The sequence below is a fragment of the Phragmites australis genome, chromosome 23 (assembly GCF_958298935.1).
Source record: "Phragmites australis chromosome 23, lpPhrAust1.1, whole genome shotgun sequence".
In the NCBI taxonomy this organism is placed as follows: domain Eukaryota; kingdom Viridiplantae; phylum Streptophyta; class Magnoliopsida; order Poales; family Poaceae; genus Phragmites; species Phragmites australis.
In genome coordinates this window covers 19710099-19732439 of record NC_084943.1, presented here as the reverse complement: position 1 = coordinate 19732439, position 22341 = coordinate 19710099, and the positions used below count along the sequence as shown (strand labels likewise).

General features: G+C 45.4%; 2 protein-coding genes across 2 annotated transcripts; one reads left to right on the top strand and one right to left on the bottom strand.

Annotated features, from left to right (window-relative positions):
• Window positions 1-805: 805 nt before the first annotated feature.
• Window positions 806-14671, top strand: LOC133905782 (uncharacterized). The gene is made up of 14 exons (XM_062347543.1): window positions 806-1109; window positions 1869-1981; window positions 2077-2173; window positions 2278-2402; window positions 2596-3196; window positions 3393-3578; window positions 3716-4009; window positions 4502-4654; window positions 4984-5138; window positions 5314-5419; window positions 5517-6503; window positions 6603-6684; window positions 13640-13996; window positions 14128-14671. The coding sequence occupies exons 1-14, from the start codon at window positions 1005-1007 to the stop codon at window positions 14319-14321; spliced, it is 3555 nt and encodes a 1184-aa protein (XP_062203527.1). The 5' UTR covers window positions 806-1004; the 3' UTR covers window positions 14322-14671.
• A 132-nt stretch (window positions 14672-14803) lies between these two features.
• On the bottom strand, window positions 14804-16350 carry LOC133906048 (psbP domain-containing protein 1, chloroplastic-like). Its single transcript, XM_062347841.1, has 3 exons — window positions 16216-16350; window positions 15175-15387; window positions 14804-15022 (listed from the first exon to the last, which is right to left on the bottom strand). Exons 1-3 carry the CDS (start codon window positions 16348-16350, stop codon window positions 14804-14806), a joined length of 567 nt encoding a protein of 188 aa, XP_062203825.1.
• Window positions 16351-22341: the final 5991 nt, after the last annotated feature.

Below are 22341 nucleotides of genomic sequence, written 5' to 3'. Positions count from 1 at the left end.
CTGGCCTTATTACACCTAGCTCCGTGCTGGCCTTCTCGCCCGACCCCCTTGATTCATCCATCCTTCCCACTCCCCGCTGCCCGATGCAGAAGGCTGAAGAAGATGGAACGTTCAGAACATGGAACGAGTCACTTCTATTTGTAGAACAAATCTTCTTTGAAGCTAGAACAAATGTTCTTGTGTTCTAGAGCAATTGCAATTAGTAAATAGAACAATTTTGCCACGAAGTTCAGCTCGCCACCGTGGGAGGCGGGCCGCAAGGGTGGGTTACATGGGACGTGACCTGCAGCCCAGCTCAATGAGGAAAGAGGCTTTCAGGTCAGGTTAATTAATTTTTTACTACTTTATCTGATGATAACTTTTTAAATGATAACCACCTGATAGTTACTCATAGGAGTGACACCGTCGCTCATGGCCATGAGAGTTTCGGTGCCAACCTGCCTAAGCACGTCGGTAGACGCCTACGTGATCTTAAATGATTCACGAGCTTCGTGTTTTGGGTGTCGCGTTAAGGGTGAAGGCGAAGGAGGTAGATCTAGGTGCCTTCGGTTTGAGATCGCGATGGAGCTGTTGGCGACGAGACCACCGAGGAATGCGATGGAGTAGAGGGGCTGGATCATGACAGGTGACGTGCTCGGTTGTATGGAAGAGAGAGGAAGCTCGAGGAGAAAATGAGTATTTTTATGACATTTCACGTTGGTATATGTAATTTTTTTTTAAAAACCACATAACAGTGAAAAATGGCTCAAGTGGCAAACGAAATAGTTTTGGTAAGTTGTCATACAAAATGAATAAATAAATTAATTAATTAACCCCTTCAGGTCATCTCGTCCCCGCGGCGGCGCTCTTCCCCTCCACCGCTTCAGGCAGGTGGGTGGCCGCAACCAGAGCCGAGCTCGACTCGAGCCGAGGAGGAGGAGAGCTCGCAAGGCGGCGGCGACGAGGAGGAAACCCCCGGGAGGGAGGGAGGAAGGAAGCGAAGGCGGCGGCGGCGGCCGGGCAATATGGTGAAGGCGCGGATGACGACGGCGGACGTGGCGGCGGAGGTCAAGTGCCTCCGCCGCCTCATCGGCATGCGCCTGGTCAACGTCTACGACATCACGCCCAAGGTTGGATCCTGTGATGTCCCGTCCCCTATCTTCCTTCCTCCTCCCTCCCTCGCTAACGCCGTCGCTTGAGTTGCGGCACGGCGAACCCTAGTCGCCGGGGGCGCGGGTTGGCTGGTAGTCCGCGATCGAATGGGAAGGGGGTTCTCCTTGGGTGATCGGCGGCGGCGGCGGCGATTTTGGACTGGATTTGGCCCTGCTCGGATTGGTACCGGAAGCTGGTGTATAGTAGTACGCTCGAGCGGTGGCGGCGGCACTGGGGCTAGCTTGTTTTTGCTGAGTTTAGCGTGGCCTAGGGCATAGCGCTTACTAGATTGATGCGGGAATGGTGATTCCGTGTGTAGTTTGATGCGGGAATGGTGATTCCGTGTGCTGTGAGATTGCTTTTTGTTATTTTTCAATAGTTGATGTAGCCAGTGCGTCCTCCTGCTGGTAAAATTTGACGTAAAGAATAGATTATGCTGTGAGCTGAGGCTCTAGATACACATTTTAGGTGCAGTTTGGTGGGATACAAGATCTTTGTGCTTGCTTGTGTAGTATTTTGAGAGGACCAGGTGGTTCTTGGCATTCTTGTGGTTTTGACTGAGGCTTAGCTGCCTGAATTCTTTGAACCATTTGAAAACCAGTGCATCATCAGTTCGTCACGACAAACAGATCACATTGTTCAGCAGCATTCTCACACGTTGTGTAATTGCGTACAAATTTGCTATATGGTACTAGTATAGAAGTAATTTCGGTAATATCTTTTCTGCACTTGGACAGACGTATCTTTTCAAGCTGATGAACAGCAGTGGAATTACCGAGTCAGGGGAAAGCGAGAAGGTTTTATTGCTTATGGAGAGCGGTGTCAGGTTCCACACCACCCAATACGTCCGGTGAGATGCTACTCACTGCCCTCCATTGATGTTTATATCGTTACCTTGTTCTAGAACATCAATGTCTAGACCCCCACATTTATGCATTACTGCAGTGACAAGAGCACCACGCCTTCAGGTTTCACTCTGAAACTACGAAAGCACATTCGTAACAAGAGACTTGAAGATGTCCGTATGCTCGGATATGACAGGGTATTGCTCCAGTTTCTCTTCCTCTCAGATAAACATTTCAAGTCAGCAACTTTGTATTATTGTTGGTTGGGCCATTTAATGATGCCCTTGTTTCGTTTGTGCAGATTATCGTTTTTCAATTTGGGCTTTGCAGTAATGCACATTTTATAATTCTGGAGCTATATGCACAAGGAAACATCCTTCTCACAGATTCGGAATACACAGTGATGACACTACTCCGTTCTCACAGGTTATTGCCTGATTTGTGCAGTACTAGTTTAATACACTGTACTTAGTAGGTACTTTACAGGCTATGTTGCAGCAGTAAGGACTAAGGACAAGAAAATATCAGTTATTCTTACAACATGCAATCCAAGGATGCTCTTTACTTTCCTTTTGTATACTGTGTTTATTGTTTTTATTTTCTATTGTACGAATCACAGAGATGACAACAAAGGATTGGCCATCATGTCACGTCATCGCTATCCGGTAGAAGCTTGCCGTGTTTTTGAAAGGACTGACTTTGCAAAGTTGAAGGACATGCTGACAATGTCTGATAATTTTGATGATAAAGAACCTTCAGAAATTACATCTGTATCAACTGATGCTCAGGAACCTTCTCAATCCGCTAATGGTGGAGTGTCTGTAACCGACATATCTGAAAAACCACTGAGTAGGAAAGAAAAGAAGTCTGCTGCAAAAACTAAGCAGTCTGGTTCAAATGCAAAAGCTAATAATGGTGCTCAATCCAATAAAGCTACTCTGAAGACAATTCTTAGCGAGGCATTGGCTTATGGCCCTGCACTAGCAGAGCATATCATATTGGATGCTGGGTTGGTTCCAAGTACAAAGGTCTGGAAAGATCCAGAGAGCAGTATTGATGACAGCACTATTCAGGCTCTCGTGGAATCTATTACAAGGTTTGAGGACTGGCTTGTAGATATTATATCTGGTCAAAGGATTCCTGAGGGTTATATTCTCATGCAGAATAAGTTGGCTTCAAAGAAGAACCTCATGCCCCCAAAAGGGTCTTCTACTAATCAGGTCTGTGGATTTTTGCTCATTGCTTCTTTTTAGTACTGTTGTGGAAGTGAATGCATTTTTTGTTTCATGCACAAGAAATTTCTGTTGCTGACCTATATCACCTATGTTTGTTTATGATTAGGCACTAGGCACCACACTTTACCATATGATCATTGCTAAGTCAAGATAATTACCATTTTATTGTTCCTATATGCAGATATATGACGAGTATTGCCCTATTCTGCTGAATCAATTTAAGTCAAGGGAATATGATGAATTTGAGACATTTGATGCTGCACTGGACGAGTTCTATAGCAAAATAGAAAGTCAAAGGATGAATCAACAGCAGAAAGCAAAAGAAGAATCGGCAGCTCAAAGGCTGAGTAAAATAAAATTGGATCAGGTCCCCCCACCTCACTTCTACTTACAATTGCATTCGTCATAGTTTTTGTTTCCATTGGAAGGTTATTATTATTTCTTATTTAGTCTTTTGCATATAATAAGAGACCTGATAGTCCATTCCTCTGTTCTTCTATGCAGGAGAATCGTGTACATACATTGAGGAAGGAAGTGGACCATTGTGTGAGAATGGCAGAACTAATCGAGTACAATTTAGAGGATGTAGATGCAGCAATTTTAGCTGTCCGTGTTTCCCTTGCAAATGAAATGAGTTGGGAAGCTCTTACTCGCATGATTAAAGAAGAAAGAAAGGCTGGAAACCCAGTAGCTGGTCTTATTGATAAGCTAAATTTTGAAAGAAATTGCATTACTCTACTCCTAAGCAACAATCTTGATGACATGGATGAGGATGAGAAAACTGCGCCTGTGGAAACGGTATGCTGCACAAATGCCTAGTTAGCATGCATGAATGCTGTCTGTTGCATGGGAAGATGCTATTTGTTGAACTTGCCGAATTGGTTCAGCCATAATGTTCCTGGAATGAGCTACATCTTATTTGGATAATTGACCCTTTATCTTTCCCCTGCTATTTATTCATTTGTTATACATACTATATTTATTTGATTACTGCATTTATTTATCCGCCCCTTTTGAAATGCATCAAAATTTCTTACCTTTTATTTTCAGACAGCAATGTAAAATACTTTAAGTTGATGGAGTGCCACCCACCCATGTTAACTCCTCCATTGTATTAAATTACCTCTTGTCACTATTTTATGATGTCTCATAAACTGATGTTGCGTTTTTGTCTTGTTTATAAGTTATACGTATATTTTAGTTTAGTGTCTTTGACTTACAATGCCCTATCAATATCTTCAAGCTGTTTACTCAACAGGACACTTCCTTTTGTGTCTTTTACTCTTTTAGGTTGAGGTTGATATATCGCTTTCTGCACATGCAAATGCCAGACGGTGGTATGAAATGAAGAAGAAACAGGAAAGCAAACAAGAGAAGACTCTGACAGCTCATGAGAAAGCATTCAAAGCGGCTGAGAAGAAGACACGTCTTCAGCTTGCTCAGGTACCTTATCACTGTACACTTGTATTACCAAACAAAAATTGGTTGTTGCCATTTGGTTCTTGTTAGTTACTTTTTGGGTTTCTTTTGGTAGTTGGAAAAAAGAGTACATCGGTACACTATTCATTTGGTTTTCTTCTTGATTCTTGATAGCATACATACATACTTGCTAAGACGAATAAATAGAAGGCTACCTGTCCTTGGAACAATTATTTTTTTTTGGCTTTGTTTAGATGGTGGCTATTATGTATTCATTGTCATTGTTTCAAGAAATTGACTTAATTTGTTGTCTTATTGCTGTTAGTTGTAACTTCATATCTGGACATTTGTAGGAGAAAACTGTAGCTGCAATCACTCATATGCGCAAAGTTCACTGGTTTGAGAAATTCAATTGGTTCATCAGCAGTGAGAACTACCTGATTATCAGTGGCCGAGATGCTCAACAAAATGAGTTGATCGTCAAGCGTTATATGTCTAAAGGAGATCTGTGAGTACCCTTGTATCATATGTGTTATTTTTTTTCTCAATCTGTGGTGTATTGTGCAATCGATCATTGAAAACATAACTTCCCCTGTAATGCCTCGAAAGTTTTGTAGTGCTCTCGTATGTTCATTTTGTTGAATTTCTCATAAAAGCTGCTGGTTGTTTTGCGTCATGAATAGGTATGTGCATGCCGAGTTACATGGAGCTTCCAGTACCATAATAAAAAATCACAAACCTGACACCCCAATACCACCCTTAACACTAAACCAAGCGGGATGCTTCACTGTGAGTTCAAGATTATCTCTAAACATTTTACGACAACTATTTTGAAACGTGGGTTCTCATATGAATTAAACATTTTGATCTTGGGCTTCTGCTGCAGGTTTGCCACAGCAAAGCATGGGATTCAAAAATTGTTACAAGTGCTTGGTGGGTGTATCCACATCAAGTTAGCAAGACAGCTCCCGCTGGCGAGTACCTTACCGTTGGCAGTTTTATGATCCGTGGCAAGAAAAATTTCCTCCCACCTCACCCTCTTGTTATGGGCTTTGGTATCCTCTTCCGTTTGGATGAGAGCTCGCTGGCGTCTCATCTAAATGAAAGGAGGGTCAGGGGTGAAGATGAGGCCCTTCAAGAAATTGAAGCAGAGTCTCGCAAGAAGCAAAGTAACCCTGAATCTGATGAAGAAATTTCTAGTGAAAAGGTTGCAAACAAGGAAACTCATGAAGATGAATCAAACAGGGAAACTACATACATTCACCAAAATAATGATCTTGAACTTCCTGATCTGTCTACTAATATTGGTACTGCCAACTCGCCTGAACTGCTTTCTGAAACCCAAGCTGAGGAAAACTTAGACAATGGAAATTCCACTTCTAAGGAAGAAACAATCAATGCTTCTGTTTCGTCTCAACTTGATGATCTGCTAGATAAGACTCTTGGCCTTGGCCCTGCCAAGGTGTCAGGTAAAAGCTCTTTGCTCACCAGCAGCCCTTCAAGTTTAACAGAAGACAATGATGATCTTGAAGTGAAAAAACCAGCAGTAAGAGACAAACCATACATATCTAAAGCAGAGAGAAGAAAATTGAAGAAGGGCCAATTTACTGGTGAAGCTGCTACTGATTCCCCAAATGGTGAAGCTGTAGAAACACAAGGTACTTCACATCAAGAAAAAGGAAAGGCAAATACAAAGGCTGCTGGTTCTAAAGTAAGTCAGCCAGATAATTCACAGCCAGAAAAGGGCAAGGGAAGCACAAAGGCTGCTAATCCTAAAGTAGGTCGCGGACAGAAGGGCAAGCTTAAGAAGATTAAAGAGAAGTATGCAGAGCAGGATGAAGAAGAAAGGGAAATTCGTATGGCATTGCTTGCGGTAATAACATCATTTATCATTTGTCTTCTTTCCAATTATATTGTCCTTTCTCTTTTGTACTGCAAGTTTTAACATTTTCCCTCATGCCTGTCATGTTAGTCATCTGGTAAAGCTTTGCAAAAGGAGAAGCCTTCACAAGATGGAGATGGAACCACTGCTAAAGAATCAAAACCATCAGCTGGTACTTGACATTTTCCTCTTATTTTCAGGGTTTTACTTGTGATATGTGATAACTCCTTTCCTAGATAGATTACCGTTATTGTTCTTTCTACTCTGAACAATAGCAACTTTGCCAGAATATCTTGTTGATCAATCTTCTATTAGTTGACAGGGCCGGCCCTGGAGGGGGCAAGCGCCCCCCCCCCCCCCCCAAAAAAAACCAGGCCATTCTGGGCCCCCTCCCATATTCCAAAACCCAGGGGCCCCCCTCCCATATTCCAAAACACAGGGGCCTCCTCCCATACATGTATACTATCTGTGACCCAACAAAACACATTAGTCCAAATCCCAATCGACTGGTGGCCACAGTTACATGATCGTGCATGGGCTTTGGCCTTTGGTCTGCCCAAAAGAAGTAGCTTTGCTGCTTTGGTTCTTTTGCGGCAGGTTAGCAGCAACCCAAATTAGCAATCCTCTCGTGCGCAGAGAAGTCGATGAGATCACTTCCTCTCGTGCAGACATGCCTGCTTCGTTCGATGATGATCGGATTCAATAACGGACACATCGACATCAGCGATTAAGTGTAAGCCGTAAGGGCCCTAACCGGTGACTCAGCAACTTGGTGATCGGCGTTCACCATTTGCTGACCTCAATTCACCTATTTCCATCCCCTACTTTTCTTGTAATGTTTCTATTGATTATCGAATCTTATTTATTGTACGTGTGACTGGCGTCACTTGAAAGAAACTTTTCAAAGGTGAAATTATTGAAGAACTATTTGAAGTCTACAATCTCTCAAGAAAGATTAAATGGTTTGACAACTTTATGTATTGAGAAGAAATTGCTGGATGAGATTGATGTTTATATCATCATCAATGACTTTGCATCAAGAAATGTTATAAGAATTTATTTAAGATGATCTCTAGAAAGTGTTTGAGGTGAGTATTGTTTTTTGATATACTTTTTTTTCTCGAATACGTAAAAGAGCTACGCATCTTTGTAATAAGAAGGAAGAAACAAAGGGGAGTCTTTTACAACGACCATAGCTAGGTCACGAACCAAATGTAAACGATTAGAAGCTTATACAAAGAACATATCAACAGAGGGCCTAACACAAGCAGTCGCTAGATTACGACACTGTAGGTACTCAGACGCTTCAAGAGGATGTAGAGGTTCTTTGCTTCAGCGTGGCACCAACGTTCGGCCTCCTCCCGAATGAGTGCTACCAAGTTGTCCGATGAAATGCGTCGCTTGTTAAAAACGATGTCATTATGCGATAGCCAAGTGCGCCAGCTGATGAGGATCAAGGAGTCTAGTCCTTTGCGGTGTTGTACAGCTGCGCGCCTTAGAAGGTCGCTCCACCAATTCATGAAGGAGGTGTCGTGAGCTGGAGCATGGGCACCCAGAATGCGCCACCACAATTCTCGCGCTGAAGTGTAGTGCAAGAGAAGATGATCAATGGTTTCTGCTTGCTGAGCATAGTGTGCGCAAGAATCGTCTGGTTGCAACCCGTGCCTTCTCCTTCTAGCTGCAGTCCATAAGCGTCCATGGAGCACGAGCCAATCGAAGAATTTAACCTTCGACAACGCCCATGCTTTCCAAACCAACAGGGCATCGTCACAACAGATGGAACCGTGGAACATGCAGTGATAAGACGAACGAGCCAAATACTCACCTGAACGGGTCCATTTCCAAATCACTTGATCTTCCTCGATGCTCAAATTGAAGGATTGGAGCTGCGACCAGAGCTTAAGATATTGGCGTAATGTTGGAACTGTAAGGGAGCTGGTAATATCCCTAATCCATCTTCGGTTCAGCATGGCCTCCCGACCGATCTGCTCCTAGCTGAAGGGGCGACACAAACGTAGAGATCGGGAGCCAATAGATGAAAGGAACAACCTCCAAGCCAGGCATCGGTCCAGAAGAACGTGGAGAGCCCGTTACCAACCTCAAACCTAGTGGAAGCCTCAAAGAGGGCAGTGACTTCTCTCTCATGATGTAAAGGTAACCTCAAAGAGGGCAGTGACTTCCCTCTTATGATGTAAAGGTAAGATGGCCCAAGGTCTGGAGCGGTCGCGTCGCTCCCAGCAAAGCCACCTCACACGCAAGGCTATGCCGGCCAATCGGAGGTCCTGTATCCCCAGTCCATCGTAAGCCAGAGGACCTTCAGCTAAGCAAGAGCGCAGCGGCCCCTGGTCTTTACTTGATCACTAGTCCAAAGGAACGCCTTCCGGATCTTGTCAATGCTATGGATGAGGCTGATAGGGCGGTAATCTACCGCCGAGGAGGCCTCTTCCTTCTTTGGCAACAACGTGATCATGGCGTTATTGAGATGATGCAAACCCCGCTGATCACCGAGGTCGAGAGCACAAATAGCGAGGGTCACATCTTCCTTGATGATCGACCAAGTGGCTTTGTAGAACTCCGCCGTGAAACCGTCCAGTTCGGGGGCTTTGTTAAGAGGTAAACACCTGATGGCTTGGAGGATTTCCTCTTCGCTAAATGGCACATCCAACGCTTGCATATCGAGTGAAAAAATGCCGAGTTGAAGGAGGTCAATGGATAAAGCTCTGGGAGGGCTGCTGCCAATGATGGAATTGAAGTGATTGAACAACGCTTCCTCCATAGCTGAGTGGGAGGAAACCGAACCAGTAGGCGTTGCTAAGGAGGTGATGGTATTCTTCCGCGCGCGAAAGGAGGCAAACGAGTGGAAAAGCCTTGAATTTGTGTCGTTGTCCCGGATCCAATTCAGTCTGGAGCGACAACGAGCGATGGAGCGCTCAAGGGAGGCAAGGCCAAGACACAGAAACTTGAGATGTTTCCGGAGCTCAAACTCCGCAGGAGAGAGGATCCTGCCTTCTTGGGCGAAGTTGAGGCGACCGACCACCTCCCGCACAACCAATAGTTGTTCCGTGATGTTGCCGACGTGCAAGGCGCTCCATCGCTGGAGCTCCTTGGCAGTGCGCCTAAGCAGAATGTCAAGCCTGACAAGAGGTGGACGAGACAACTCAGAACTAGACAACACCCAACCTCTTTGAACCGTGTCGAGGAAACCTGGCAATTTAATCTAGAAGGCCTCAAATTGAAACCGTCTGCGCCTCTGAACACAGATCGACAACGACAACAGAAGAGGGCAGCGATCAGAACATTCGGATGAAAGAGCTTGGAAGTGGCAATCAGGAAATGCATCATCCCATTCTGAGGACACCAAGGCCCTGTCAAGCCTAACAAGAGTTGGGGAAGCTCTCTCATTGGACCACGTATAGCGTCGGCCGAACAGATGAATGTCCTTGAGCTCTTATTTAGAAAAGAAGCGACGGAAACGGCTAATCAGTCGTCTGTTGAGATTTGCATTATTCTTGTTCGCGACAAAAGCGATCATGTTGAAGTCACCGATGATGAGCCATGGCCCAGGCATCTGAGATCGGACAGAGGCAAACTTCGTGAGGAAGGACTCCTTAAGGCTCTCGTCGTTAGGGCCATAGATGACGGACATAAAGAAGGAGCCCTCGTTTGGTGACGAAACCTGAACATTGACAGAGAAGCGCGACACCAGGATAACGAACAAGGAAAACAGCTGTCGAGTGACCACAAGCACTCCACCCCTGGTGTTAGAGGACGGCAAGCAAGAGTAACCGGATACAGCAAGCCCGTAAATCTCGTTTACTAAAAAAGGGGAACAACGTCTAGCTTCGTCTCAAGCAGACATATGGCCGCGACGTTATGATCAGAGATCATGGTGCGGACAACATCCCTGCTGGCTTTAGAGTTTAGCCCGCGGACATTCCAACTAAGTGTATTGAAATTATCCATATGGAGCGACAACTGCCTGCAACATCCATCTAACAAGCCGAAGAAGCCGTTGCGGAAGTAGGGATCGTGGCCGGCATATCGTGTCCATGAAATAGCTCACTAATTGCCTGAATGTGCTGGTCGGACAGCGGCTCCTCGAAGAGACGCATGTAAGCCTTGTGAAGGGAAGGGGAGACCATGTCGCCATCCTTGACGAGACTAAGACGACGCATCAGCAAGTATTTTTCTCTCTTGGACGGACGCAACGTCAAGATGGTAGAACGCGTAGCCAAGCGGGTGCTCCTCCGGGGAGCAGGAACCGAGCCTTGAACAGAAGCACCGCTACAAGGGGGAGTGGCTAAAGGTGCGGGAATTTCCTTCGTCAGTTTCTGGACAAAGGCTCCAAGCGCCACCGGACTTCGTGGAGTTGCTGGCCGCCTGGCGTCGCCGTGTGAAACAATTGTTGGGTGTCCGACAACAGGCACCGGGTCTAGGCCGAATGCCCACTCGTCACGTGGAGTTGCGCCTCTTAGAGCACATGCGGGACCTGCTTCCTTGGCCCATATCATCCAGTCTAGTAGGAGAAATGTCCTGGCCCAATCCAGAGGCAGGGACAAGTAGGAGAAATGTCCTGGCCCAATCCAGAGGCAGGGACAGAGGGCCGACTGGGTGTTAAGAGGTTGGGGGAGACACGCTCCAAAGTGTTTCTAGCGGCCCTCGAACGACACCGGCACCTCAAATACACTAGCACAACATGTCGGCCTCCCAGAGGTTGGAACTGTCGAGGTGATCGTAGAGCAGGAACAATGTTATGGTCATGGGGTCAAGGACTCTAAGTGGGGCAATGTCACGGGAGGGAATGGGCACCACAACAGAGTCTGGAGTTCCAGTCTGTGACCCGCTGAAAGGTGGACGCACACCGCTGGTGGAGCAGGTGTGGCCAGCTCCTCGGAAGACGCGCCCTGGAACGAATCGAACAGGATGCGCACGGAATCCGAGGATGGCGGAAGAACTCCGGGCACCCAACGGATGTCGTGCGTAGGGCCGTCGATCGGCCTCCCACGACTTCCGACCGTCGAATCCGGGAGTGGCAAGAGCGTCAGTCGCCGCCTCGAGGGAAGACCGTCCTGTCCCATGCTGTCAAAATCGCCGCCCTCGGCACCACATGACGCTGCACTGTCGCTGCTGGAGGAAGAAGGGACCTGAAACTCTGCCAAAGAAACCAGCCGGATGAAGACGTAAGTTAGGACCTTTGTCTCCGTGATGTAAGAAGGAATGTTGCCAAAAAGCCACTGCATGGCTGGATCCTCGTAATGAAACCGCTGTTAGGCTCCGTAAGCTCCATGATTATCTCAATGGGGATGCTTTACGGACGTTCACACCATGCAACAACGCGGAGAGCAGCGAGGTCTGCCCGTTCCGCCAAGACGGTGTCGTCCTCGAGGCGTTAGACCCAACAACAGTGGCCGAAGAGGCGCTGCGCAGTGGTAGCAGATCAGGTGTGTGTGTTGGGGGGGGGGGGACACCGTTGAGCGAGACAACAACACGGTAGCTCAGCATGCCGTTGGACGTGTAGGCCAGCTGTGTTCAAGGTTGGAAGAACCAGCGGACATCCGTCGGCAGGTGCTTGCCACTGGCGGTGAGAATGGCGTCCCGAGCGGACTGTGAACGGCAAACGATCAAGAAGTTGTTAGGGTAGAAACTTGAGACGTTGAACTCCTCCCTCGGAACACCGATGGTATTGGAGATGAAGCTGGTCCGTCTAGCGCGATCGGTGTAAGCCAACAGCGCCCAACGGAGTTGACTCTTCCCCTCGGAAAAGGCATCACCCCAAGGCACAACGTAGCACTTCGGTGGCGACATAGGCTAAGGACAACAATCTCCTTGGAGGAGATTTGTGGAGAAGCAACAAGCAAGGCCCCCGGGAGAGAACAAGGAGGAGTAGCCCCGAGAGCTGCCGACCCAGAGGGAGTGGAGCCCGCCTGAGAGCTCTGGTGGCCACGCCTGGTGGAAGCAGATGGTGTGTCAACGCCGGCTATCGAACTAACTGGAGTTGAGCCCACTGAGGAATAGACACGCTGGTACTGACGAAGTCGGACCCTACTGAACCGGAGGAGGTCGATTGCGGATGTTTATAGTCCTTGACATGGTGCCGGAACCTGCGACAACGGAAGCACCTTGACGGAAGACGGCATTCCGCCTGTCGGTGCGTCCAGGACAGGCAGTTGAGACAGTGACAGTCAAGCGTTGTCTGCAGGCTATGTTTGGAAGGAGCAACAGGTTGGCGAGCCGCTGCTGTTCGCAGGCGACGACGCTGACCCATGACCAAAGTCCAGCCAGCATCCCTAACATCCACAGGCTGGGATGGGGCGGCGACAGATCGAGGAAGAGAACTACCACGGGAAGCGGTAGCAGCACCGGAGTCGCAGCTGAGGGGAGCTTTGGCCGGCGGTGCTGCTCTGGCGGTGGCCATGCAACGGGGGGAGAAGCATGACGGGGAGGAGGCCGAAGCCCATCAGAATGGAGGATTGTCTTCCCCTTCTGCTCGGAGGTCAACCTCGCGGCGACGGGGACCGGTGAGGCGAGCAAAGGCAACAACGTGATCGTTTGACCGAGGAAGCAGAGAGTAGGGTATCGTGGAGCCAGCGTTGCACCTTCAATCTGCCCACTGAGGAGGCACCGGGGTGGAAGGCGGGCACGAAGGGAGAAAGGGGGGGAGAAGCCGCCGGAGAGGGGCAACGATGATGGCGCCCTGCTTGGGAGACTCCGACGAAGGCTGGTGGGTGGACGCCGGGCTCGAGGTGAGTGTCGGCAGCGGGGAAGGCGGTCCCTATCTCTCTCGTCCCCAATGCTTACAGACAGTGAATACTGCTAGTGGAACAGCTTTTCATTTGATATACTTTAAGTGTTTATCGTAAACAAATTTTTTAATACACCGAAAATTACACATATTAATTAATTTTTTGATGCTTCGATTCAACGGAGGGCATGTTTTTAGTTTCCCCCCGGGCCACTAAAATCTCAAGACCAGCCCAGATAGTTGTCTTGTTTTTATTTTAGATAGTATACTCTTAGTTTGCTTATATTGTTCTCTCCTATATTGAACTGTAAAATGAAAATGTTAGTGCAAAGTATCATATTTCATATTTGCCTGTTCAAAACTTTTATGCCTTTTACTCTTGCAGGTGAAGATGACTCATCAAAAATATGTTATAAATGCAAAAAGTCTGGACATCTTTCTCGCGATTGCCCAGAAAGTACATCCGAGGTGGATCCAAATGATGTCAGCATTAGTAGAAGTAGAGTTGGTACGGGTACCAGTACTGCTCCTGCTGGTGGCAACAGTGCCATGGATGAAGATGAAGTTCATGAGATTGGCGATGAAGAGAAAGAAAAGTTGATTGATTTGGATTACTTAACTGGAAATCCTCTACCAAGTGATATTTTGCTCTATGCTGTACCTGTATGTGCCCCTTACAACGCATTGCAAACGTACAAATATCGTGTAAAGATTACCCCGGGCACTGCAAAGAAAGGAAAAGGTATTTTCCTTTTATCATTTCAGGACGTCGGGCGACGAAGAAGTCTATTGGCTTCACCTTTTCTTTTTCATGTTTTTTTTTTCTGGTGTATCAACGGTTCTGGTTCTGATGCCCAAGTATGTTGTTTTCAGCCGCCAAAACCGCTATGAGCTTGTTCCTGCACATTCCTGATGCCACCAACCGTGAGAAGGAGCTAATGAAGGCATGCACAGACCCTGAACTGGTGGCTGCAATTGTTGGAAACGCCAAGATCACAGCACCGGGCCTCACTCAACTGAAGCAGAAACAGAAGCAGAAGGGGAAGAAGGCCGCTAAAGCGAACTAATTTGGAATCACCGTGACCAAAGAACTGAAGTTTTGATCCATCCCTGATTATTCAAGAGAAGCACTTTTTGTTTACAGAAAGGATGTAAATGTTGTGATTTGTTACTTGAGGAACATCTGGAGGTCGCAGATAGATACATTTAGTCCTTGTAAAGTGTAGGCTCTTTTCCCAAACTTCACGTCTATGATACCATGGCTATCTGAGTGCCCTTTTGCTGTTTATTTGGGAAACTTACGTTGACAGCCAAAAGAAATCACAAATTTCCTCTGAACGTCTTTTGCCCAATATTTTACTTGTGATATTTTGACATGAATTCGTACTTAAATTGGTTCTATCCTGTTTTCACTAGACATGGATGAAAACCAATTAAGGTCCGTAACATATTGCAGATGGTACATATAATCTGAGTATCCAAGACAAGATGTGATGAACAAAGGTATGTCATCAGCTATACAAAAAATGAAGAGCATTGCAATGTTTTGCTAAGCCGTCTTGATGACCTTGAAGGAGTCCATGACTCTTCTCAGGTCGTCCTCTTCCTGCACGAACACCTGCTCCGGCGTCTGCAACCGGAGCTCATAGAGCCGCTTGTTCTCGACGCCGAGGAGCGAAAGGTACCGCCTGTCCCACACCAGCCTTTGTACCCTGTCCCGAGGCATCACTGCAAGCTCGTTATTGCTCGCGTAGGATTTTATGTTCACCTGCAGAAAAACAAGCAAACACATCTGAATGAATGTTCATGCTGATTTTTGCAGGGCTCAACCATTTGATCTGACACAGTAGTAAATCAAGTTTACATTGCAGCATGTTTGTGTGAATTATGAACGTAATGTGCACTGTCTGTTTGATTCACCTCAACTTCGTAGTAGAGCCTGCCATCATCAGCGACCTTCGACGACGCTGACAAGACATTTGATTCGCGCCGAACGCCCAGCCTAGTCGGCATGAACTCTGTCAGATACTGCTTCAGAACCTTCTCGGCAGCCTTCTCTGGGGGGCATAGATCCTCAACACTCCCGGTTGACACTGAAATTGGTACGTTGCGAAGAATTTCGGTTCTGGTTGACTGATAAACAGTATTTTCGATCAGGTGAACAGTAATCGCGATTCACACACGACCGGATGGATAATGACATCCTCTAGTGAACAGTAACCTCCGACAAGTGAGCAGCGATTTTAGATCAGGTGAACAGTGATTTCGGACTAGTGAGCACCATCAGTAGTCATGATTAATGACCAGACAATCAATGATCATGTTTTGTTCATGTAATTGGTCTCCGAACGGATGAAAGAGTTATTTGAATCTAAAGAAGGCCGAATTACATTAAAGTATATTCGGATAGATATATGATAGTTTTACGTGTTCATATAGGAAATATATATTTGTTATAGAAAGTTTGGAGATCAGGTAGGTATAGCCGAATTATATCTGTAAGTTTTATTCGGTTTAAATTAGTAATCCTAATCTTTTACAGCTAAGACTTGCTGCGAGAGGGTTACAACTGATTGAGGACATCAACCAATCGATCAAATCAATCTACTTTATCTTCCATTTTTACCTAGTTCTGGTAGTCTCGTTCTCTTTTCCAATTTATATTGCTACCTGTTCTTGATTTGAAGAACCAAGGACAAGCCGTCGGTCATCTGCGCTCCGACAGGGTCTCTCCTGAGTGAGGGTGACAACAAATATCCGACGACACAATGCCATGACCGAAGTATCTTGAGTACTGCTCATCGGATATTGCACACGAGATCCTCAGTGTATTAGCGTGGCAACTTTTCGCGTCTAACAACTCCCGTATTTTGATGTTGAAGGGGACGATATTTCTACCGACATGTTCTCATCGAGAACGAAGGGATCTCTGAAGAATATGTCCGCGCCTGCTCCCCGGACCTGGATCCAGCTTTTCGGGTACAAGAAGGTGTAACCATCAAATGCGTCGATGCACTCCCTGAATGCACCGCCGGTTGTCTCAGCTAAGGCAATATGTTTTGGCCCGAAAAGTAGGACTGTTGAAGTGGATATCATCGTGGACAGCACATTCCTCCTGGGAACTGCAAAAATCTTAGTTGCTTGCAGTTTGCGAAGATGTAATAATTTGTAAACAAGTAATAATCCAGCAGCGATAAGGTTTGTGAATAATTTATGTGTCAAGAAGTTGTTCAGGTTGTAACTCTTCGATTTTGTGACATGGTACAGATGCAAACTAGGACAAGAAGAGCTTTAGATTGCATCTATCTTGTCAGGAGCAAAGGTTCTAGCCAGTGGTTCTATCTTGATTCAGTTGTTTACTTGGAATATTTAGTATGCAATAATAAAGAAGTTGTTAAATGCTATTATGTGTCTTAATTCAGTTGTTTACTTGGAATATTTAGTATGCAATAATCAAGAAGTTGTTAAATGCTATTATGCTACAGCTTGGAGCATTTTTCATGTCGCGTGAGCCAACTACAGTTTCTTTTTTTTTCCCCCTTTGACAAGCATGACATAATGACAAATTCTGTACTATCAGTCTGTTGCAATCACAATGTTTTCTAATTGCTTGACTTCCTACATCATGACTCCTTTTGAGGTTGTTATCTTGTCGGCACTGCAGAGTGTAGACTGAAGCATAGGAGAAAATGAAACTGAAGCAACATTCCAGAACAAGTTCCACACAGAGTTACACTAACCAAAACTTTTAGCTCACTAAATTCAACTGTTTGAATATTTCAACAGAACTTTACAGAATGTTCAACACTAGGGTACATAGGGAAACACAGAAATGGTGACAGTACAGCTAGCAACTTTTGGAGCCTTGCTCTTGTGCAGTGTACTTCAAGCTTGTAGGCTCCTTTGACAAACACAACAGTATCATGAGTATCATCAATCTATTGCAATTTTTCCATTTTGTCTAATTGCATGACCTGTAGATAACAACTAATTTTAACTAAGAAAATGCTAAAACAATCCCTATCAATCCACACAAAAAGCAAGTCAGTTGTTATCAATTGCGGAAATTGTCAATCAAAATTAGGGTGAGTTATGGTCATTCCGACTGGAACAGGTCCATGCGAAAATTTCGTTAGGAAAAAGTGGCCATCGAATTGGAATTGCTGCAGCGAACTAACAACATATTCCACATTTCTCCAACCAACGCAGCAACTCCAAGAATGCTGGAAAATAAGGCATATGCGTGTGCCAGATGAGCCAAAGCACATAGGTGACAAGTCCGGTCATATGTGATCACTATCAACAAGCAAGACTTGGAACGCATACACCTTCAAATGCACTGTACAAAGCAGCATCGTGGTAGAAGTTCTCAGAAGCATAGGAATGAGGGAGAACACGTGAATAGGAAAGGAATGCGGTAGCGACACAGAGGAATGGAAAAATGCAGGAATTCTAAAGGGTTGGGTGTTTGGAACACAGGAAAAGAAAGAGTGCAGCAGACTTAGAGTTGAATTGTAATATCATCTTATCAGATTAACTGAAACGAGTCGCACAATATTAGACTAATTGATAGCAAGCCTTTTCACTGTAAGCTAGAGAGAGAAACACCGTTGAACCCTCACACATGTTTGAGACTAATGGTATATTTGATAGAGTTTCTCTGATCCAAATTTTCTATGGAAAATAATTCTAAAAAAATCGATTATGTAGTTAAAATTAATTCTCTATAGTAAATTCTAAAAAAAAAATGAGTATATGAGAGAAGTGAATATGAAGAAATTAGTTTTTTTCAATTTTTAATATCTAGTTTATTTCAAAGAATCTCTGAAGACTAAAAATTATAAACTGCTATTTAGTAAAGTTCTCACCGATTTTACTAACAGCTACTCCAAAATCTCTGCCAAATAGACCTAGTATGCCTGGAACATTCTTATCCATCACCCTCGCCTCTTCGTTCTCTGCCTTTCCCCATTGTTTCAACAGGGAAAGCTCTATCCAAATCCTTTACTTGCGCTTCATGGAGTCCTTCCTGTTCTTCCATCCTTCTCTCCTTAGCCTCAGATTAGCTTTGGTTGGCAGATGATTTAGACGAAAATGGGTCTCGCGGTGGCAAATAGATCCAGCGACAGCGCACAGAAGTAATAACGGGAGAGAAGCAGGGTTTTATTTACTCTAGCAGAAATTTATCAGGGCGGCGGACTGGGGAGACCGTGCGCTGGGCGAGCTCCTCCGTTCGTGGGAGAAGGTAGTGGCTGCTGCGACGGCGGCGAATGCTGCTGCCATGGGAGTGGCACTGAGCCGAGCTCGACTTTGCTCAACAGTTCAGGCGGATGGATAGCCCCTTCTCGACGGGGGCTGTTCGCCCGCGCCGCGTGGGCGGCAGAAGATATTTTTTTCTTTCTAATATTATATTTTTTTATGAATATTACAGAAATAATACTAAAAATGAGAAAATTTTAAAAATAATACCTGTTCGTCCAACGGTTTGGCAAAAATAGTTGACGTGGCGCAGGCGATAGGTTAGGGGTGCACGACTGCAGTTTCGAGACAATTTTCACCGTACGATTTGGTGAAAATTAGTTGTCGCTAAACCGTACGGTGAAAACCTGACGCAAGCGGCAGGTTAGGGGTGCACGGCTGCATGTAGGAGGCCCTGATTTTACCACGCCGGTGTGTATTCTCACGTCATGTATGCCATGGCTCTTTTTTCTTCATAATGTTTGATTTATTATGCATTCTCCGTCAATACTCAGTTGTTTGTGCACAATATAAATGCAGGTTTGATTCGCATCGATACAACTACATAAGTTTCTGGGGTACGCTGCAGTCTAGCGGAAACCCATTCTTTGACTATGTAGGAGCCTCGAAAGTGTTGGACTCATCACAGTTGTACGGTGCATCACTGCCCACTCAGACTACGTAGCATGAGGCAGAAGGCAGCTATGGTCCCCAGTTGTCCATACATGAGCGCAACACGCCAGATTGGTACACATCTTCTGCCTACGAGCATCCTCGGGAGGGGGAGGAGACCGATGTTCCAGCATCAGCACGTAGGCGCAAGCGTGCCAGAGGCAGGGCGCATGGAAGGGGTTGGGGTAGGGGTCAGGAGTAGTCTGTGTTGCTTTTACGATTAATAATTGTCATTTGTTCAGCTTTCTATTTTATTAGTTCAGACTACAAGTTTACGGAGTAGTTTAGTTATTCTCATGCTACTATCTTATGATGCTACTACCTTATTCTGCTATCGTATTCTACTATATTGGTATGGTGGATTTTACCTTTGTATACAGTGAATTTCAATTTTTACAGAATGAAATGATCACACCAAGCAAGAGCTAACAAAGAAAATATCTGTCATGCATCAATGCTATAACTTTTTCAGCTTTCACAGGGCATCATATGCTCCACCCCTCAGCCAAGCCCGTGCACTCAGTCTATGCATCAGCACTCATCCATTATAAATAACCCCACCATCATTCAGGGATAGACCACTCATTCCTCAGCTCCCTCAATCGAAATGTCTTCCTTAGCTCCATCAAACCCATCAAAGAAATATTAGGAGATTTTCATCCCCCAGGGAGTCGAACCACCGATGTGATTCTGTGACGACCCTTGTAGGCTTCGCGAGTCCCATAACATATCCTACACCTATGGCCTGCGCTTCTTCATGAGTGCCAACTACGAGTACGACAAGCCTTGATATGGACCATACGAGTACCCAACGGTATAGCGATATAGATCACTCATGTGGATCTTTCCATATGATTTCATGCACTCTCTTACTAATCTCTCTTGTTTCTTTTGTCCAGTCTCCTCCACCTCTCTGCGATTTCAGGTAATGGCTCGATATGGAGCAAAATGAGGACCAGAAGCAGTGGGTGGGCATGGAGATGTGGTGGAGGAGGGAAGCTTACTAACGCTGAGAGTACGAGCGATATCAGGAGGAACTACGGATGAAACGGCAGGAGGAGGAGCGCATCAGGAACATCGTGAAGGAGCGTGCCACGGCTCAAGCAAGTGAAGCAGAGAGGGAAAGGAAGCAAGAGAGGGTCCGTCGCGCTAAGGCGACGGGACCTGATGCCCAAAGAAAGGGAAAATATCCTAGGTGCACTCAGTAGAGAGCATCTATTGTACCCCGACCTATTTATATTTCCTAAGGCATGTTTGGTTTAGCAGCGATACGCTGTTAGGTTATTCTTTAGGCGTACCGTACATGTCAATATTTGTTGTTGGTACCTCTTTATGGTTAGGGTCTATTCCCGCTACGATGAAAAACCCCATGTCACATGTACTGTTCATCAGCTTATGTAACCTCTTTATCGGGTTCTACTTGTAGCCTAACATGTAATATCTACCAGCTACCTCCCATTGTCGGACAAGCGATTCTACGATTTATTTTACATCTTTCCATTCCGTTTCAGAAATAAGTTCAATCGCAAAATAAAAAAGCGATACAATATTTTGTCGATAGAAGAAAATTTTTCGACCATTTGTAGCATCTAGGCCTCTAGGTAAGAGGTAAGAGTTTCGGTGATTAATGACAACCGTATCATTGTGACTAACGAATGCGTTTTGAACAGTATCAAAGAAAAAGAAAAACTTAGTTCACAATGATGCCTTGATACTCTTGGCCCTTTAAGCGCTTATATGGACGATCAAAGGACCGGTATATGAAGATTAAGGATCTTCTAGTTCTAAGTGTCACAAGGAGATGAAGGACACTTAGAGTAGTATAGGTTCTATTTCTTTTTAGTCTTTTGACCGTACTATAAAGGGGGTTAAGAGTTGTAGCTTGACCTAGGTGAGTCTAGACATAGTTGATGCACACTTGTGAATTTCTAAAGCTAGGTTGGTCATACAAGCTTTTGGTTCAGTGTCCAAGAAGTTAGAACTCAAGATTGTTTGGATTAGATAAATTCAGCGAAAATTCAACTCACCGGATGATCCTCTGTATGAAGAGTGTACTCACTGGAGCAATTTCCTAAGAATTCTGAGTTGTAAAATTGTTGAAGTCCACGTCGGATGGTCCGGCGTACGAGTGGTGAGATCACCGGAGAAATATTTGCAGTGCAGTCTCGGCTTGATTCTACACGACGGATGGTCCGGCGTAGAGAAGAGTAATCGTCAGATGATTTTATACAGAGAGATTGCAAACTATCATCTGGCCCGTTTTAATGCGCCGGATGATCCGGCGTTAGTCCGGATGAAACGCCGGAGCTTTAACGGCTAATGAAACAGTTAACGGCTATTCTGTCAGGGGTATTAGCACCGGATATTCCGATATGGAGAGAGTTGTTCACACCGGACCTTCCGGCGTTAAGAAAAAAATTCTGGGTTGTTAGGCAACAGCTAATTCTTGATCCTTAGCTTATAAATACCCACTCATTTGGTCTCAAAAACTGCTCTTGCGACCCTGTAGCAGCTCATACACTTGGTGTATCATTTAGAAGCAAGAGAGAGCACTCGTGTTTAATTTCAAGTTCTTAGTTGAAGATTAAGGATATCTTTAGTGCTTGGAGAGTAACAAGTGTGCATCTAGCTGTTGTCTAGGCTTTGTCTTTGTCAAGTGAAGCTTGAAGCTTGTTACTCTTGGTGGTTGGCAACACTTAGACGGTCTTGGTGATCGAAGGTGTTCTCGGTGAGCTCTTGGAGGACTTGTGGGAGCCCCGAGAAGAGATGATGTACTTGGTTTGATGCCCGCTAATTCAGAGATGGAGAAGGGGCAATCAAGAGGGAGCACTTGAGTCTTGGTGACTCAAGGGGGAGCTACATCCTTGGTGGATGCTCCAACGAGGACTAGGGGGAAGTGCCAACTTCTCGAAACATCGGGAAAAAAATGGTGTTCTCTTCTCCAACTATTTACATTCCTACATTTTACTTTGAGTATCTTGGTTCTTGCAAGTCTTTTTTTTTTACCGTTCTGTTTCTTAGTTATCTTGCTTGTTTAGTTGCCTTGTCCTAGTTTAAATCACGTAGTTGCATTCTCCTTTATCTAGACTAAGGTTGTTATTTATTTTAGAAAGCAGTAGAAGTTTTAATTAGCGCCCAATTCACCCCCCTCTTGGGCCATTCAATCCTTTCACCATT

Bases quoted from the DNA above. Each gene is read 5' to 3' on its own strand.
- LOC133905782 (XM_062347543.1), top strand. From the start codon at position 1,005: ATGGTGAAGGCGCGGATGACGACGGCGGACGTGGCGGCGGAGGTCAAG. The intron at 1,982-2,076 runs GTGAGATGCTAC...GCATTACTGCAG, and splicing joins CACACCACCCAATACGTCCG to TGACAAGAGCACCACGCCTT. The intron at 13,997-14,127 runs GTATTTTCCTTT...TGTTGTTTTCAG, and splicing joins CACTGCAAAGAAAGGAAAAG to CCGCCAAAACCGCTATGAGC.
- LOC133906048 (XM_062347841.1), bottom strand. From the start codon at position 16,350: ATGATATCCACTTCAACAGTCCTACTTTTCGGGCCAAAACATATTGCC. The intron at 15,388-16,215 runs GTCCGGGGAGCA...ACTGTTTATCAG, and splicing joins ACCCGAAAAGCTGGATCCAG to TCAACCAGAACCGAAATTCT. The intron at 15,023-15,174 runs GTGAATCAAACA...GTTTTTCTGCAG, and splicing joins GGCTCTACTACGAAGTTGAG to GTGAACATAAAATCCTACGC.